Source organism: Callionymus lyra, chromosome 3, assembly GCF_982586985.1.
Source record: "Callionymus lyra chromosome 3, fCalLyr1.hap1.1, whole genome shotgun sequence".
Classification (NCBI taxonomy): Eukaryota; Metazoa; Chordata; class Actinopteri; order Syngnathiformes; family Callionymidae; genus Callionymus; species Callionymus lyra.
In genome coordinates this window covers 29812224-29830412 of record NC_141820.1, presented here as the reverse complement: position 1 = coordinate 29830412, position 18189 = coordinate 29812224, and the positions used below count along the sequence as shown (strand labels likewise).

The 18189-nt window shown below is 38.0% G+C and overlaps 1 protein-coding gene across 1 annotated transcript; it reads right to left on the bottom strand.

Moving 5' to 3' along the window:
• Positions 1-2728: 2728 nt before the first annotated feature.
• Positions 2729-17889, bottom strand: trak1b (trafficking protein, kinesin binding 1b). Its single transcript, XM_087787487.1, has 18 exons — positions 17731-17889; positions 17269-17463; positions 13329-13405; positions 13109-13225; positions 12111-12211; positions 11926-12031; positions 11781-11859; positions 11586-11716; positions 11440-11514; positions 11236-11373; positions 10796-10872; positions 10459-10701; positions 9020-9297; positions 6663-6781; positions 6162-6366; positions 5986-6091; positions 4862-4987; positions 2729-4752 (listed from the first exon to the last, which is right to left on the bottom strand). Exons 3-18 carry the CDS (start codon positions 13377-13379, stop codon positions 4161-4163), a joined length of 2544 nt encoding a protein of 847 aa, XP_087643613.1. The 5' UTR covers positions 13380-13405; positions 17269-17463; positions 17731-17889; the 3' UTR covers positions 2729-4160.
• Positions 17890-18189: the final 300 nt, after the last annotated feature.

Here is an 18189-nt window from a genome sequence, read left to right as displayed (position 1 = left end):
ACTCAAAATCACTCTGCTGCGCGCTCAACCAGTCATACACATGCGTTCAACATGTCATACACGTGCTCAACTTCTCTGCTGCTCACAACACCAGTCTCACACGCTGCTGCTAGAAGCCTTTTAAACATCATTTAAACATCGTTACCATGGGAGTGAACAGAGTTGTCAGAACGCTTAATAAAGTTTGACTTTATCTGACTGTTTTGTTGTAAGTCCCTTTAGCACAGCTTTATCTAGTGGATGCATAACACAAACCCATCAAACGTTTGACTGTATGTTTTATTCTATGCGCCTTATTATCTAATGCGCCCTATTCATGAAAACAGTTCTAAAATAGGCCATTCATTGAAGTTGCGCCTTGTAATCCGGTGCGCCTAATAGTATGGAAAATACGGTATTTAAAATTCCTAAAAGTCATAAAATGCAAATTTACTTAACACAATATTTGGCCACTTTTCTTTGTAAGAAATCATGTTCCTTAATTCACAAAATAAAATCTAGACTTCCATCACAGTGTATATAAAAGCAACAATACGTTTGATTTAAGTACTGTTTCTGGCGAACCCCATGTGTCAGAAAAGTGTAACCGTAATGCTACACGTTCTGATGCTTTAACGTTAAGATTATTGTATGGTCAGTTTCTGGTTTTATGTTCCTCTTAAATTAAAAAAGTCAAATAGTACTTCATGTTAAAACACCTTCACTGACCCACAGCTTTAAAACAATTTGGTGGTCACGTGACCAGTGCTACGTTTGGCTGCTTAACAAATCTTTGTTACTCAAGATGAAGCTGAGCCACAGCAACAAACTACAACAAACACATGGAGGCATGTACTGATTGACAAATTGATTTATTTTGGAATATACTGTATTTAGAAAGCTGCCCATAGAAGCCCTGACAAATGGGAAATATAGAAATTTTCAATTTTGTACAAAATTCACATTTTGTTTCTAATGTATTTCAACCATCATAACATTCACCACTTTGAGTGTAAATGCAATTCATTAATCTTACTTCATCTCTAATTAATTAGATTATCTGTATTTAAAAAAAAATCATAGAATGACTATCAGAAATAATACCTGAATAAATCAGCATAACTGGCAAAAAAGGCTTGATCAGCAGGATTCCTGCAACGGTTTCTCTGCAACAATATACAAATATTGAGTTTATGCTGTATGTATTATGCTCATTTTCTTTGGTGTACAAGATTCGTCATTATGTATACTTCAATGAAGCGTCTTCACTTCGGGAAAAATCTTTTTTTTTTTCAAAATAAAACACCTTTCAGACAGTAGTCATCAATACAAGAGCAATTCGATTCATTATTTATGTATTTGTTGTCGCCTGGTAACTGGTCCGATGCTGGAGACCAACTGATATCGACTTTTTATATTCAATGAAATCAAATATTAATTAAAAAAACACAACTTACTTACTTACACTAGATGAAAGTCAGTGAAGTAGTAAGCAAGTCATTTATATTTATATAGTCAGTGAAGTAGTATTTAGAATAGCTTCTGTAGCTTCAACCGTTAAACTTTAGATTAGGATCAACCTGTGGGATGGGTGCAACCACGAATAGCAACAGCGGAATGAAGGAGACGAGGATCAATGGCGCGCCATTATCTCGTCACGACGACTGGGTCAGTCGGTTCGACCCGCCGGCTGTTGGTGGTGAATTGCAATGAAGTCGTCCATTATGCTGCTCCTGGTTAAGTCAAAGATGTGAGTTAGAGCCGATCGATGAGCAAAGCACAGTTTGAATTATTCAGAGTCAGAGTTTTTGATGCCTCTGGGAGAAAAGATTATTTGAGTGTGTGTGTTAGATGGTAGCGCTGCAGGCCTGGACTTGGGTCAAGCAGAATTCACAGAAGCTTGTGTGCTGGACTCTGAGAGAAGGAACGACTTCACATTTTAAAATCTCTGGAGGGTTAAAGGCTTCAGCAGGAGAACCAACTCTACCGTGGACTGCTGATGATGCTGGAAGTGCTGGTTGAACCTCTCACTGCACGCGTGTGATGAAGATCCAACATAGACGAGCAGATGGTCGGAACTGTCTCTTCACTAAACGAGCTTCAGTCGACTCGAAAATAACTTGCGTAGGTATTGTGATGAGCAGCCAGTTTCTCAGGAACACGATCAAGGCCTTCAGCCGCTCTTTGAATCAAGCGTCCACTAAGAATCTCAGCCTCCAAACATGCCAACGATTGACGTCAAGAGACGAACACTTGCATTTGAAGTTTCTGAGCTTATTCAATAAAGTTGATTTAATTATTCGAAATAATTACATTTGATCTCTAATGTTTTAAAATGTTAAACATTTAATTATTTGAATCATCAAACTGCTCGATTTAATTTGCATCACTGTCGAGGTTTAATCTATTTTACTGAAATTCCAAATGACAAACATGAGAGAAATGCGTCTGCGACATTCATTCCTCTCTCAGTGACCGACACGGTGGTATTTTCGGGTTTATTGCTTGTCCTGCTCTCGACTGTTGAATCATCTGCTGACGTCATCACGAACACGGGGCTCGGTGACGATAATGGATCGTGACTCTGTTGGAAGATTGTTTTTTCGTTCTCTTCGTGAGCGCCATCTGCTGGTGGGCCCGCGTCACTCTTGAAGTCTCGTTGATGTCAGAATTGAGTTTTTTTGTCCTTAAACATTCTTTGGTTGAAATCAAAATATAGCAATTTAAGCTGAACTTTATTTTGAAAATCGCATGCTCATCAGTATACATACAATGTATCGATGTGTTGACAGTGTATATACATCAGGAGAACAACAGCTTTTTATTATAGTAAAAAAAAAAAGTCTGTGGGAATAACTGACACAAACATGAGCAGCAAATATTTGAGGCACTACATTGATTAAATTATTTAAAAAAAACAACAGCTAAATAGCGTATAAAAAGTAAAGTGATCCAGTGATGCACATGTTCGCAAATGTTTTCACTCACTAATCAGATAACCTTAAGCTCTGCTTCTTAATGCCACATGAGACGGAGATGAAATGAAGAGAAACATGAAATGTAAAGAAATTCAGTTCAAGCATTCTTTAAAAAAAATGGATGTTAAAAATGGATTCAATATGGCAGTTGAAACAACGTTTTATTCTGGAAAAAAAAGAAATAAAACCAAATTACAGAAATAACAACAAGACGACTGAAAACAATAGCATTTAAAAATATATAAATGTAGAAAGAATCAATTAATAAAAAAAATTAAACTTCTTGCAAAATTAAGGCTATGAAACAACATTTTAAAACGGATTGTAGTTTTTGGGAATAACCAAACAACGATAAATGTTGACAAATATAAGTGAATCCTTGTTCCTGTTGCCTGTGATTAATTGTAAATGAGTGGGGCAATGTTAGGGTTTGTTTTGTAAAATGGAAATCCTCTAAAAAAGCATTTCCGACACAGAAAAGACTAGCAAAAACCGTTTCCGTTCTCACGGCTCTTCGGTTGTGACAAGTATGGTTATGAGTTCATTATTTATCGGCTTCACGGGTGGAAATTGCTACACAAGAAAATGAGAGTGTGAGCATTCAAATACCATCTTAAAAAATAAAGAAAAGAACCTAAAATAAATGTAAATAAAATAAGGTGAATTAGAAAAGTTAATAATGTTTTTGACTGAAACCATCAAGGACAGCTGGATCAACAAATAGGTTGTTTAAAAATGGTTTTGGTTGACACTATATTTAATGTTTTAAAATGTGCAATTCAGGATTGTTCAAATCAACCAGAAGACAGCTATATGGCACAACAGTGTAATCATTAAAAGTTCAAAAACATGTATTTGAATTACTGAGGAAAAATGGAAAATATCCACCAAACATATTTTAATAAATATAAGGAGGAATGATTCGAGGAAACTTAAGACTCCAGACATCCACCATGATGGCTGTTTTTAGGGTATTTTTAAAAATAATTTTAGATCAATAATTAAATGATTATGATGGATCATTTGCTCGTACTAGAGACAATAAGTTAATGATTTAAGTGCATAAGTGCCTTCAGTTTACTGGACACACATTGGAGCAAAGAGGTAATATTGCATTAAGTAAAGAGTCCTATCCACACCAGGTGGCGCTACCCGACCTTTTTATCCTTGATCTTTCTGCTCCAAAGTCACTTGGTGTCCAGTCTACTCCGGGGGTCCGGGTGCTTTCATGGCCATGCTGGCTCCCACCATGGCTGGGTAGCTCCTGTTCCTCCTCATCCCATCAGGTCCAAAGGGGGACACGGAGCGCCGCAGACCCCCCAAAGGCCCGAGGATAGGACCGGGACTGCCCTCTCTGCTACTTCCTGACGCTCCGGCCACACCCAGACACTTGACCTTGTCCAGTAAGTTAAGGTTGTGGACTGTGACGCTCACGTCTGTCTGGCTCTCACAGTCTCGTCCTCGCTGTCTCCCTCGGATCCCTCCGGTCACTTCCTTCAGGATGGAGCGCGCCGGCTTAGACGCCAGGAAGTTGTCATAGGACGGACTTTTGAAGTCGAAGCCCTCTGAGGTCTGGATCACCGGGAAACCTGGACCAGTCGGTGAGTTAGGAGGGGTGGGGGGACGCAAAGGGTTCTGATTCGGGGGTCTTTGAGGAGCGACGGAGGTGCTGAGCAAGACCCCGTCACTGCTCTGAGTGTGCTCCTGACTCTGGTGGTACATGGCTGCAGAGATGCCTCTCTCCTGCAGGAGGCGCACTAGCCCGAGAGAGGTGCTGGTGGTACGAGTGGCATCCCTGCATCAGGACAAAAACATGTGTTTTACAGATACTTTCAGTGTAGAGCTATCATCAAACGATCAGTCATTCTGTCAGTTTTCTCAGCCCATCATTGCAGAGGCCTCACCTGAGGTTTGTGGAGGACTCTGAGGGTCTCAAACTGAGTCTGTGTGGAGTACAGGGTGTTGCAACAGGAGTTCCCAGAATGCTGCTGCTCATCACACAAGCGGACGATGCCAGGACTGGATTCACGCTAAAGTCCAAAAGAGATCAAGACAATGACTCAAAAGGAAGAGATGGCGGTTCAGAGTTCAGAGAAGTATTGTAGCTGTTTATTTATGTTGAAGTAAGAATAAAGTTTTAGAAAGGACTCGGCTATACGAATTTATTCATCAGGGGTGTCAATGTCTACACCTATAAAAGTTTACACACATAAATCCTCACCCTTTAAAAAAAGTCAATAACCGTTTGCAAGTTTCTTTTCTCCTCTTCTCAGCGTTCATTTCTCACCAATAAATACATGCCTTAAAGTACTCGAGTATTGGGTCACGTGATTTGGGACTCAGACGGGAGAGAATGGTGTCAATAAAGCTTTGAGACTTTATTGGCAGCGATGACTCACAAGCTTTTATGAACAATTCGACAAGAACAATTTAATTCATAAACATGTTGTACTTAGACACAGTTTAAAATCCGTTCTATGTGTATGCATTAAAACCAGAATGAATACATAAGGCTTAAAAGTGACACAGAGATTTTTTGAGGAAATTCAAGGATTTTCAGTGCACTTTATAGCCCGAAAAATACGGTAAATTAAGTTCTGTGATTTATCACTGGCTTTAAAAGTTTCGGATTCTGATCTGTTAGGTTGGCTGTAATTTAGTATCCATTTAAAGTGGATTTATAAGAATAAGTTTTTCTGATAACTACTGGAAGGGCCTCGCTGTAATGGGATTTGTTGAATGGAGACAGAACCCTCTAGTGGTTGTATAGCGCAATGGCGTGTCACAAGCCTCAACTAAGTGTAGACAAAATACTAAACATTAAAATGTATATAATTAATTTTATTGTCGATCTCACACTTCTGTTTTTTTAGTATGGTCTTTGTACATATGTTTTGTAGCGTGAGTTTGAAAGCTGCTTCTACTGATTACAAAAATTTGAAATAACAATATATTTGGTGAGCTGCCACAAAATAAAAAATAAAAAATCAAGATCTGACCCGTGGGCAGAGTTAGTTCTGCGTGTTACCTGGGTGTGACCCTGGTCTGCTCGTCAGTAGGATGGAGGATCCTGCAGGTCGTGAACGTGTAGGTGGAGCTTGTGTGAGCCATGCACTTGCCGGGATAGTAGGCGGCTGAAACCCAAGCAGACGGTCAGACGGTACACGTGTGTTGAGGACTGAAGAATGAGGAAACGGTCATTACCAAGAGCATCTGTGTTGCTGAGATGAGGGGAAGGAGACGGGGGAGAGCGAGGAGCCAGAGCTGCTGCTGACTCCGCTGTGTTGGGGTCACTACTGCTGCTGGAGGTGCAGGGAATGGCAGGAGAACCAACAGCTGAAGAGGTGGGCAGGTTTTGGAAGTACTGACCTCCAGGTTCATCCTCCTCAAAACCTCCCCATGGATACACCTGGACACGCGACACCATGGAATCATGGGTATGTTGTTCATCTTTTTTAATCTGAAGCAGTTTATTTTGCATCCCACAAAGGTTGACGTGGGATCAAATTTTTAAACGGACCAGTAAAATAAAAAACATTTAAGTCTTCAAATGTGTGTATGACCATGTGAGTAACAGCCTCCATGGTTGTGTGCATGCATTTGTGCACAAAAATAACACCAACGAAAGAAAGTGTAACCCTTCAACAATCTTTGGATAAAACTGCCTATTTTCAGATGTATTTGTATTGTATATTCCATGCTAACCTGCTCCAGCTCCAGCTCCAGAGGTCGATACCCTTTGGAAACTACTCCAGGTCGGGGGTCAAGTAGCACGCCAAGATGAGGCTGAGCCAGCTGCTGCCAGTGATGGAGAGTGGCAGAACCTGATGAAGACACAGAAACACATTCAGGAGCTTCCCCTTCACAGATGGGTTGCCACATCCAGCAAGAAATCAACATAAAATCTGACATAAACAACAAAAAAAACTATCCCAAACACCACCTCCGTTGTCGACAAGTGTTGCTAATGAGACTCGATAATATAATAAATAATAAATGCGAATTATTATTATTTTTACCCAAACAAACATGTTTGAAAGAAGCCATATTGGCCAGGGACATAACAAAACCTGGCAACGTTGTTTCCATGACGTCACAGCGGTTTTAGTAATGCACTTTACATTAGATTCAAATTACGTTTCGTTATTGTGCCGCTTGTTTGTTTTTTTAGATCAGTTTCATTAATCAATCATTGTTAGGACTGTCAGCACCATCTACTGGTCAACTTTTTCTTAAACCATAGCACGAGAATATGTTTTCCATTTCCATTTTTAATCTAATTTAAAGATTGCTCGGACTCACTTTTGCTTTTCTGTCACATCAACAGATGTAGGCTTCATCATTATATGATCATATTTATTATGTAGTGTTTGAGGGGATTTTTTCCCAATAAATCTGTAATACGGTGATCCTTTTTATTTCTAAAACTGATTTAAAAAAAATGATTTTTCTTTTCAATTTTTCAATATTTTTTCAATTTTCAATTAGTTCACAATAAATAAGCATATGTATTTAGACTAACTAACATGACCGATTATATTGCCAATTTAGAACATTTGTGAATATTATTCGTCTTATATATTTGAGGATGTTTGAATTTACTTTTAAAGATTTAATTCGTATCATAAAGACACAAGGTCAGACACAGAAAAAGACAGAGAGAGAGAAGACATGTTGGCATCACAACCCCTAATTAGAACCAAGATAAACATCTTTCTAACTCTAACCTGCCAACATATGAGCACAGGACAACGAACATGTGGGTGAATGGATGTCACAAAGATCAGTGTGATTAATACATCTATAAACATGTGATTTAATCTCAAAGGGCATTGAAGAGATCAGGGTGATGGAAGAGAACAGTGTGAAAGGACAAAACAAAAAACAGAACTGTTATGTGAAATAAAATGGAGAATTGGATGAAAGAGAATGTTTTTATTGGCAGAGCATGAGGTTACAAAAACATAAAGACAGTCAAAAGAAAACTTAAGAAAGTGAGTATGATTTACCATTCAAGGTAGCTACTCTATGCTATAGAAAAACTTTTTATTGAGTAAAGTTGCTCATCATCCATCCAGTAAGGATGTAATCTCTACACTCAGTCATGGGCAGAATAAGTATCATGTCATTAATATACCCCAGACAACAGAGTGGTGGAGGCTGCAGTCTGACTAAAGACATTATAAAACATACAGAAGAAAAGGCGTTTTCATTAAGTTGGTTCAGTAAAAGATAACACTATTTGTGTAACCTATTAGGTTTTTTTGACGACATCTAGTGAGCTTGTAGTATTTCAGTTATTTATTTTATTTTTTTTGTGTGCTCGCCCCTTTCATTTATGTTGTTATATATTCAACAGTAGAATGCCTTAATAGTCTATATTATTCACTGGTGTATAAAAAGTATATATTTATTTTATTATATTTATTTGTTGTCAAAAATGATTGTTGTCATCATATGATTATGTCCTATTTAACTTATTATTATGTATTATTTCATGTTAATAATCATTGTTTGATTGAGAGCAAACATTTAATCAGTCATTATCTTCATACTGATCTTTCATTAAGTTCATAAAAGAGTTGGAACACAAACAGAGACAATATTTTTACCTTTTGAAATCAAATCCCTACATTTTTAACTCTTAACGAGAACAACAAAGGTTTTTTATTTCTAATGAAATCAATGAGACTTGAGTGACAAGTGATAATAGTGTTGAACCTACAACCATCCTCGTGGTTGTGCGTCCCTGCAGTAGCTGTGTGTGGAGGTGAAGGGACCTGACTTGTGGTGGTACATGAGAGACCAGAAAGAATTAAAGAGCATGAGAGAAAGCGGACGGTCTTTCACACCCTTCATCCTCCTGTTCCCAGGTCTGTGTCTAGCCCACCTTCGTCCTCTCTCCCGCTCGAGGCACATCCCGGTCGTCCTCACAAAGCCCCACCCACTGTCGTGGTCCACATCTTCCCCATTTCTACACTCCTGTCCAGTCTCACTCTCTAAGTCCCAACTCTTTCTGGCCCTCCTAGTGTCTTTCAACTTGATATCATTTTCTCTCTCACCTTCAAGTGGTTTGACAATCTGGAGTTTGTCAGGAAGGTAGGGCCCTCTAGAGGCCCACAGGTGAAGGTTTCCCAGGGACATGATGCTCTCAGACGGGGTGATTGGGCTCTCCTGGCCCGGCCCACTGTGGAGACCAGTGTGTCTCCCTCGCTTGCGACCTCGCTCCTCCTCGAAGAAACGCCTTTCGCTCAAGTTGTTCTGTCTACGCAGTGACAGGCGACGAAGAGCAAGGCGAAGCTCCTCTGGACCACTCTGCTTTTTGTTCTGGCTCTCACAGCTGTGCAAATAAATCACATGATACAAATGAATCACATGATACGTATGAATCACATGATACGTATGAATCACATGATACGTATGAATCACATGATACAAATGAATCACATGATACAAATAAATCACATAATACGTATGAATCACATGATACATATGAATCACATGATACATATGAATCACATGATACGAATGAATCACATGATACAAATGAATCACATGATACAAATAAATCACATAATACGTATGAATCACATGATAAATATGAATCACATGATACGAATGAATCACATGATACGAATGAATCACACGATACAAATGAATCACATGATACAAATTAATCACATGATACAAATTAATCACATGATACAAATGAATCACATGATACAAATGAATCACATGATACACATGAATCACATGATAGGTATGAATCACATGATACAAATGAATCACATGATACATATGAATCGTTTGATACGTATGAATCACATGATATAAATGAATCACATGATACAAATAAATCACATAATACGTATGAATCACATGATACATATGAATCGTTTGATACGTATGAATCACATGATATAAATGAATCACATGATACAAATTAATCACATGATACAAATGAATAACATGATACATAATAATCACATGATAATACATTAATCATGTGATACAAATGAATCACATGATATATAATAATCACATGATAATACATTAATCATGTGATACAAATGAATCACATGATACATAATAATCACATGATACATAATAATCACATGATACAAATAAATCACATGATACATATGAATTACATGATTAATGATTAAATGATACAAATGATACAAATGATACAAATGAATGAAATGATGCAAATGAATCACATTATACAAATGAATTAAATGATACAAATGAATTAAATAATGCAAATGAATCACATGATATAAATGAATTTAACTATACAAATGAATTAAATGATGCAAATGAATCACAGGATGCAAATGAATGAAATGATGCAAATGAAGGAAGAATACAAATGAACCACGTGATATATTTGAATGTTATTATATAAATTGAATTAAAGTGAATTAATAAAACCTCAGACTTAACACTTTAACACAATAGAATAATAAAATAGATTAATCCAAGTTCACTGTTTTTGTACCTGTCGAGATTCAATGATGACTCTATCAGCATACTTTGAGTGCGGTTGTCCAGGGCAACCCCATCTCCACCCAGCTCTCCTCCGAACACGCTGGAGTGCGGTGTGGAGAGTCCGCTCGATTGCGGCGAAGTGCGAGACGACTGGTTGGAACCCGGAATGTTGGAGCTGGTTGGAGTCAGAGAGCGTTGCCGCACCGTCTGGTTGACGTTCTTCACCGTCTCAAACACACGCTTGCGATGACTCCTGCATAAGAGAGCACAGACTTCAACCTCCGTGTTCCTCAACCTACATATTGGCGAAGCTAATACTTGCGACATGACAGGAAGTGGAAACATACTTTTGCTCCTCACACTCCGGGTCCTCCAGACTTAACTCCTTCCTCATCGTTCCTTCGATCTCAGCTGCGATAGAATCCTGCAACGCAGAAATGAGTTAACCATGTTATTATGGACATGAATAAATACGTCAACAATTAAGTGGTACACGTTGAAAAAATTGTAATATCCATTATTTTCCAAAATAAGATTGACGCTTAAAGTTGATCAGAAATCAACAAATTATCACATCTTCTGAATCTGGTCGCTACAAAATCATAATTAATAAAAAAAAGAAAATTGACATAAAAATAGAAAAATATAATAAAAGTTTAATAAATAAAATATATGAAACCCTTTTTTCTGACGGACTTAAATGTGTCTTGTTGTCATCTACTGCCGTTTGTCCTTTTGGGTGATTTATTGAATATTTACTGTATGAACTTGTTTTTATTGGACTCACCATTGGGAAAAGTCCCAGGGGGTGGTAGCGTCGGGGAGTTCCAGCAGGAAAGTTTCGGTTCCTCAGGTTCTTCAGCTCTTCTTGCGCTTCATGTAGCATTTCTATACATTCTAGGTACTTCTCCTCCAATTCTTGAAGCTGCAGCATGGTCAATTTAAATGATTTAGAATCAAGTTTATTACAAAATAAATGAATTCACGTCACCTCTGTTGTCAGTTGCCTCTGGGCGTCCTTTGCTGCTATCAGGTGCTGAGAGAGTTCCTCATTCTCCACTGCAAACTAAGCAAGAAGATTTGTGCTTCATTCGACTTAATAAACACAAATTAGGGAAGTTGTGGATCTTTACTTACAGACTTTGCTTTCTTCTGCAGGTCAACAATCTGAGAGAGCAGGTGTGTGATCTCCTCTTGTTGTCTGGAGGCATCGTCGGTCTTACGAGCCAACTCCTCGGCTATCGTGGAGATCTGCAGGCTGGACAGTTCTGTGAGGATCAGAAAAGACGAGTTGAGTCTAGAAGGTGTTACCAGGTCGCAGACGAGACTCACTGAGCTCCTTCACACAGTCGTTGACGAGCTGCTGTTCTTTTTCCTCATAGGTTTCTGTCTCTGACTTCAAATGACTCGCCTGGAAACAGACGTATTGATGAGAAATTCTTCGCTAAAAAGATGATAAAGTCTCATAACCACATACCTCCGAGCGAAGAGAAAAGTTCTCCTCCTCCAGGTCCTTCAATTTCCTCTGCAGCGTGTCACTGAAGAAGCCCCCGGCCGCCAGGTCCAGCCGGCTCTTACGGCCCCTTTTTTAAATGATATTAAAATAAATGATCAGCTTCCATGTTACAACATTATTAAAAGAAAATCAACAAATGCTTTTACGTTGGAGAGCTGTTGGATTCATCCTCACACTCCTCAGCCGCGTTGGTGTAAAACTGCAGCAGTTCATCCTTCAAGTTCAACTCATGGTGCAGCTGCGCCACCTAGTGTTTGACACACACACTTTAACACACATCGATTATAGTCGGGATTTTGATGGTGACTAATAGATTTAAGTTTAATTCAATGGACAATAGATCATCGCCTATGTGGTAAAAATCCATAATAGTAATTAAAACAACATACTATAACTTCATTTGATGATTCCTCTTCAAATATTTAAATTGAATCCCAGAATCCAAAAGATACTCCTGCTCTTTAGCTGATAAATACAGTTATTAGTTCATTTTATTTGTTATTTTAAAAACCATTCGCTACTTGATTTTATAATGACTGTTTTACCTTCTTCAGTTTCGCATTATCTTCATCTGCTGTGTCTGGGGCTTTTTTAAGACTTTAAGATGTATACATTTTACTTCAACATTTCTTTTAGATTTCCTTCAATGTGACCATGACTAAAATAAAAGAATGTCCTTTATCACTTCACCTTACATTTCTTTGACACTTCAGGACCACGGTCAGCTCCAACAGATTTAAATGAACATGTGTGAGCAGAAACACTTAAAAAAAAGGAAAATATTGAACCGTCTGAAGAGTGTGATTTTTTATGTCTAAATATTGCCAAGATTATATAAAAGATATATTTAAAGTTTAAAAAAATGTATTAACGCTCCTTTAAAAAAATGACACGCTCGTTCATTCGCTGGCTCAAAAATACTCACTCATTTATTAGTTCACTTATTCACTCACTCACTTGTTCAAACAAGTCATACTCAAGTAACTCACACAATCACTAACCCATTTATTCACTTGAATCACTTGTTTAACAAATATTTACAGTCACTTTGACCAGTTTATGAGTGCCATACATAATAAAATAAACAGCAATAGAGGACCAGAGGAAACAAACAAGTTATTAATGATACGTATTTTTTACAAACCTCTTCTCTGATTTGCGCCACTTGTTCCTCCAGATAGTCATTTCGCTCACTCAGATTTTGGTTCTTCTTCAAAAGCGACTGACCGATCTTTGCCGCCAGCTCCAGATCTCTCTCTTTCTATGAATGAAAGGAGAGACAACAAAAAGGGAAGAAGGAGTAGTGGGTATGAATTCCTTCATGTGTTGATGTGGAAGCAGCAGATACAAATGCATCTCCTCACCTCTTCCAAAAGACGTGTGACAGCATCGATATCATTGTAGGTTTTGGTCATCTGGCCCACTCGGTCTGCACATAGTACTGTGGGTGAAAGAGTGAGATGCAATATTGTCTATTAGTGACCGGCTGCTGAGGAGAAATGATTAAAGAACAGATCACTGACATCATATGTAGAGCTGCAAAAGTACTACAAGTACAAAAAACAAGTCACTTTCCACCTCTGGCTTTATAAAGAACAAACTACAAAGTCATCACCTCGGAGGTTATTGACGGGTCACGTTTGGCTCGCTGTGATAAATAGATAGATGTCAGTAAACATATAATCAGGGCAACATTAACAAGGTGAATTTGTTTTCCATGGCGCACAGAATTTGGCAGAGTTGCCCTGCAGTCATAACAGTTATTGATCGGGTGCTTAAATCAATTGGCCAACAAGGTTATTGATCGTCACTATCATGACTTTGCACAACAAACGTTTTTTGAAGTATCAACATCAAATGCAAGATAGGCCTTATTTTCTTAAAGTATTATTCTGAGGAAAACTTGATACTATTAATGAAGCTTCTTCTGAATCTCTGCTTTTCCTCTTTGTAAGTGCATCATTTAAGCCTCAGCTTTGTCCCTGAAGAATATTCAACTCTGCTTTTACCCACTACTTGCTCAACACTTTGTTCCCTGGTTTGGAGCAAAACTGGACTTCAGAGGTTGTTGTGTTACACATTATCATTATCACGATTACATACTGTACTTATGTTTTATGTTACTTTTTTTCACTAGTTGAGATGAGAAAATAATGATTAATTTTGCCTCAAAACATTTGCTTATTGTTTTACTAAAAAGCTTACATTTTATATATTATTATTATTATTATTATTATTACACTCACTTTTATAAACACTGTAGTCCTACAGAAAATATGTACAAATACAATGAGACCTCAACTGATTAACATAAATAATGTTTTTTTTTTTAAATAACATTATTTGTTGTTAAATATGCTTCAGATATCAGATAAAAACCTACTCAAGTGACAATTCCATGATTTTTTGAGTGTTATAATCTCTTTACAAAGTCAATAATACAGTATATAAACTGTATACTTAAATACATCAAAGTAGTCAAGAAAGCAACAATGTTACTTAAACAGAGAGAGAAATATTTGAAGGGATGAACCATATTTTTTTCCCGAGGAACTTAAATATATATATATATATAACTAGAATCCAGTTGTTGGTAAAAGCGTCAGTGTTTGATAATATAAAACGATAAAAAAAAGAATCAAACAATAATAAATGGGACGTCTTTTCTTTTGTCTGTTAAAATAATCGATGTATGTTTTAAGCAACAACTTTAATTTGAATTATATATGAAAAAATATTTTTATTTTTATTGTTGTTGTTTCAGTTAAAGTTGACACAAATAGACGCTGAACTGAAATATTAGCTGGAGTTATTTGAAATATCGCTTTAAATTATTGTCCTATCAATGTTACATCCATCATATTAAATGAATATCAATTTTCAATGTCCTGGACTACATAAAAATGCATAATAATGTATGATAATCAACAAGTATAATTCATACTTTACCTTTCCTAGTCTTCTTGTTCCTTTTGTTCTTCACATTCATAGGCTTTTCTAAAGTCTGCGTCTCACTTTTGATCTCCATCCTGGCTCTGCGTTCCTAACTGACCCACAGGCAGCAGCTAATATAGAAACCCTGCACACGTTTCAGCAGCTCTGCCACTGAGCCAATGTAGTCCACACACATGGAAGCCCCTGTGACTGTGCAGGAGGCGGATCCAGTGTTCGCCCGCAGGCTGTCCACTACCCTCACACACTATTTACTATTGTTTGCAAGTACTTATCGAGCTACGAATAAATAAAAGCACCAAGTTCTTAGAAGAACTACATTTAAAAATAAATGATGTGCCAAAAATTCAAAGGTTTAGGGTCAAGGTGACCCAGTGCCTGAAAACAAATGTGTCCGAGGGATTGTATTATCTCTGGGTCAAGGTTTTCAGGGCCTCTGAGTCGGCTTGACACGGAGATAACACAAGTAAGTAAGTAAGTAAGTAAGTAATATTTATTTATATAGTGCTTTTCGAGACCAGGGTCACAAAGCGCTTAAACAATCAAAACTATACTCAAAAAAGTACATAATTTAAAGATCAAGATAATACTGAGAACAACACAGGAGTTCGAGAAATTCAAGGAAAAGCCTGAACAAATAGAAACGTCTTAAGATGTTTCTTGAAGGAGTCAGTAGATCCATCAAGCGCAAAGAGAGAGAAAGATTGTTCCAAAGCTTAAAGTGTTAAACGTAAACCCACAACAACATTTAGTAGAGGTATCTTTTGTGTTGTCTCTGGGTCAAGGTTTCCAGAAATACATATGGAGTGGTGGAGGTCGTTCACCTTGACCCAGAGACAACACAAGGGATACCACCAACACATTTGTTTTCTGGGCATCGGGTCTCCTTAAATCTGAGACAACACAAGTCATTTAAACATCTGAAATGCATCAGTTTACTTAGGCAGTAGAGTTTATCATTTATTAATTTAACATGTATTTCTCATTTTAATAAATCCTACAAACCACTCACTCATTTTTGGACTGTGTGAAAGAACCAGAATCAAAACGTACTCTTGCTTTGAACCCAGTTAAAGACACTACAGAACTCATTGTTGCCAAAATCAGCATTTGTTCTCTGAACCAGTGTGAGAGCTTCACTCACCACTCCTCCACTGTGTTGTTCCTTTTAATATTTTATGTACGGATCGAAGCTCTTTAAAACTGACATTAACCAATCGCGTGTAAAGCACAGTGGTAAAAGCTCCACAATGAGGACACGTCAAAATGAGATCACTACAATGTGGACATGGGCGGTTTGGGGTCATATTGATCCCTTGCTGGTTTTATACCGTGATGCCAAGAGTGCCTCATCAGTTTTTGGCAGATATTTCTTTCACCTTCTAGTTCACACGAACGCTACAGTATTAGAGGTTCTGTCTTCCCTTGTGCATCTTGTTATTGTGGAACTCGATATGTAGAGAAATTGCAGGTCTACTATTAACTAATACTTTTTATTATAAACTTATACACAAAGTGTGTGTAGGCGTGTCTGTGTGTGTTTGTGTGTGGGGGGGTGTGTGTGTGTGTGTGTGTGTGCAGGCATGTGTGTGTGTGTGTTTGTGTGTGTGTAGGCATGTGTGTGTGTGTGTGTGCGTGTGTGTGTGTGTGTGTGTGTGTGTGTGTGTGTGTGTGTGTGTGTGTGTGTGTGTGTGTGTGTGTGTGTGTGTGTGTGTGTGTGTGTGTGTGTGTAAAACTAAATCCCCACAGTGAGTTATTTTAATAACATGGTATCAATGTATGATACTGAAGGTAAATACAAAATAAAACTATTTGATTTATAATTTGAAATATTGTCTACTCTGTTGGGATTGGTCAGGGACTGATCATGTTTATATGCTTGTGTGAATGACTCTTGCGACTTTAAGACTTTATCATAAAAACTTTGAATACGTTCATAACGCCAGTGCATCACCATCTATTACACTTTTGAAAGTAACACAATACTACTATAAAAATACATTTTAAAAGCCCACTGTCTCTAATACCACATGAACACAGTCACATATAAATATTTCAACCCATCCTTCTCAGGTTATTGATTACCACACAGCATATCTGATCACATCATTTTAAACCTGAAACTTTCTCCTCCTCCCATTTACACACTAACACATAAAACACTTTCCTCTCACAAACAAGAGCCCAAATTGCTTAGAAATACATTTGTTTCTCTAAATGTGTAAGCGTGATGCCGTAGTAGAAGACTAGCAATCATGAGTCACTTTTGTCGCTACAGGAATCCCAAACGTCTGTCGGTTACATTTCAAAATGCTATTCATTGCCAACAGTAAAAATAAAGGTTTGACTCACAGAAGTATTTCAGCGTCTCTTCAATCTGCTCAGTTGTCAAGTCAATCCGAGCGTCGGGGGCGACGAGCGGAGTCTGCAGCCAGTCGTTGTTGTCGTAGCCGTAGACCGTGTCGGCGCGGAGACGGTACACCGGCAGCTGTTCCTCCAGGAGACTGATGATCTCAAACTCCGGGAGATCCGTGCTGTTGCACACATCTGGAGAGAGCGAAGGAAAACATACTTATGAAACATATTCAAACGTGAACACAAATAAGACGAGGGATATTGTGTACATCTTGTTCATTTTTAAAATTATGATTAAAAATGTTTTATCGACAGAGGACGCAATGTTTTAATAATTATAGTAATAAAGACATTAAATAATTAAACTATATTTCAACATTTATTACATTTATTTTCAAAGTGCTCTACTCCCACCGACATCTCTAATGTGTCCGTGAATAGAAGTGGTTACTTAGGTACCTGTGATGGTCTCTGCATCCCGGCAGTCGGGCGGCGCCGCGTAGAACTGAGTGCCCTCTCCCTCGCTCACATACTGCTCCTCGCTGTGGTGCTGCTGCTCCGAGTCAGGGTCCGGGTCGGGGTCCAGGGCAGGGGGCTGGGAGTGGGCTGGGGAGGCCAGTTTGTAAGGCGCCTATCACTGTAGGTGAGAAACGGTGGCCATGTAGCCCTTGGGTTTGGAGGTCCAGAGAGTGTATTTTGTGACCTGGTGAGCAGAAGAGAAGATTTGTCTCATCAAATTATGAATTTATTACATTTAACAAGAGTTTTAATTGTATAATTAAATAAAAAAAATTAAAAGAGCATGACTTGAACATTTGAGAATAAAACGACCATCCATTACAAAGGTGTGGATCTCTGGATTGCTCAAAAAAATATATATCATTAAAAAAATAATTTTCTTAAGGAAACACTGTGTCT